Source organism: Propithecus coquereli, unplaced genomic scaffold (genome assembly GCF_000956105.1).
Source record: "Propithecus coquereli isolate 6110/MARCELLA unplaced genomic scaffold, Pcoq_1.0 Scaffold175, whole genome shotgun sequence".
NCBI lineage: Eukaryota > Metazoa > Chordata > Mammalia > Primates > Indriidae > Propithecus > Propithecus coquereli.
This window is the reverse complement of record NW_012142190.1, coordinates 2,510,783-2,511,920: the sequence shown is the minus strand read 5'-3', so window position 1 is coordinate 2,511,920 and position 1,138 is coordinate 2,510,783. Positions and strand designations below refer to the sequence as shown.

Genomic DNA, 1,138 nt, shown 5'->3' with positions numbered 1-1,138 from the left:
TTTTTTAATCCTTTGAATTAGATGGGTTAGATGTAACTTTTTATTTCTGTACATGCTTTTCTAGTTAAGAAACAAGTTTTCCCAAAAGCTTAGAGTCTGGTTTTCACAGCTACCTTGGCTACAAGTACTGACTTAGTTACAGATTTTTTCCTCATATCTTCTGAACTGTACTTAGGAGGTGATCATTCATCAAATATTGAAGCCTGTACGATTTGAACACATTGAGCTAGGTAATATGGATACAATGGTGAGCAGAGCAGTCACTGTTCTCTCCTCCTAGGGCTTTTATCAGTTTATTACTGTGATACAAAAAGGAAAAAAAGTTTTTATGATTTTTTTTCTTAGCATATTTCTGATAGGTTTTTGAAAAACTTAAGTATTGATAAAGACATGTTCTTAGGTATACATGTTGAGAAATACAGTAGTTTCAAAGTTCAGGAAAAATTAACACAGACTCTTTAAGGTAAATCAGTTATTTACCTCCGATAGAAACTGCAGTTGCTGTAGTTGTGTATTAAATTTTTAATTTTTTTGGATAAGCAGTCTCCTAGCAGGTTGTGGTTAAAATGTAAGTATTGCATAATGAGTCTGATATTGTTTGTGACGTGTGGTTACAGTTCGTTTTATTCACATCATGTATGTTTTGTCTAGCACATCTCTCCATATATTGAAAAGTGATTGAGCATTGTTCTAAAATTAGAGAATAATAATTGATTCCAAGAATGTCAGTCTGAAGTCAGGTATAAAGGAATGTGTTCACCTTTGTTTCAAGTATAGTCAAGTTTCCTGCATGTGTGAATATATGTAACAATGAAATTCCTAAGAAAGTATGAACCAAAGAATTGAAACATACTTTTTTTTGTAGTCGCTTTGAATTACGGAATTTATAAGCAGGATCTTCCAAGCCTGGATGAGAAGCCTCGGATAGTGGTTTTTGTTGATATAGGACACGCAGCCTTTCAAGTGTCAGCCTGTGCTTTTAACAAAGGAAAATTGAAGGTAAAGCGATACATTGGAACTAAGTGACCAAAACATATTAAAACTGTCATATTTTTACTTTAAGCTACTGAGCCTTTTCACAGTGCTTGTTCTTCTTGGTAATAAGTGTTACTTTAGGTAAAGACTTTTAATGAGGAAC

At 33.1% G+C, this 1,138-nt stretch overlaps 1 protein-coding gene across 1 annotated transcript in view; it reads left to right on the top strand.

Annotated features, from left to right (window-relative positions):
• HSPH1 (heat shock 105kDa/110kDa protein 1) overlaps nucleotides 1–1,138 on the top strand; it is a 28,522-nt gene that overhangs the window by 11,347 nt on the left and 16,037 nt on the right. Inside the window, exon 5 of the mRNA XM_012642123.1 lies at nucleotides 866–1,022. Within this exon, the coding sequence (XP_012497577.1) occupies nucleotides 866–1,022 (157 nt within the window). The remainder of the gene's footprint in view (nucleotides 1–865; nucleotides 1,023–1,138) is intronic.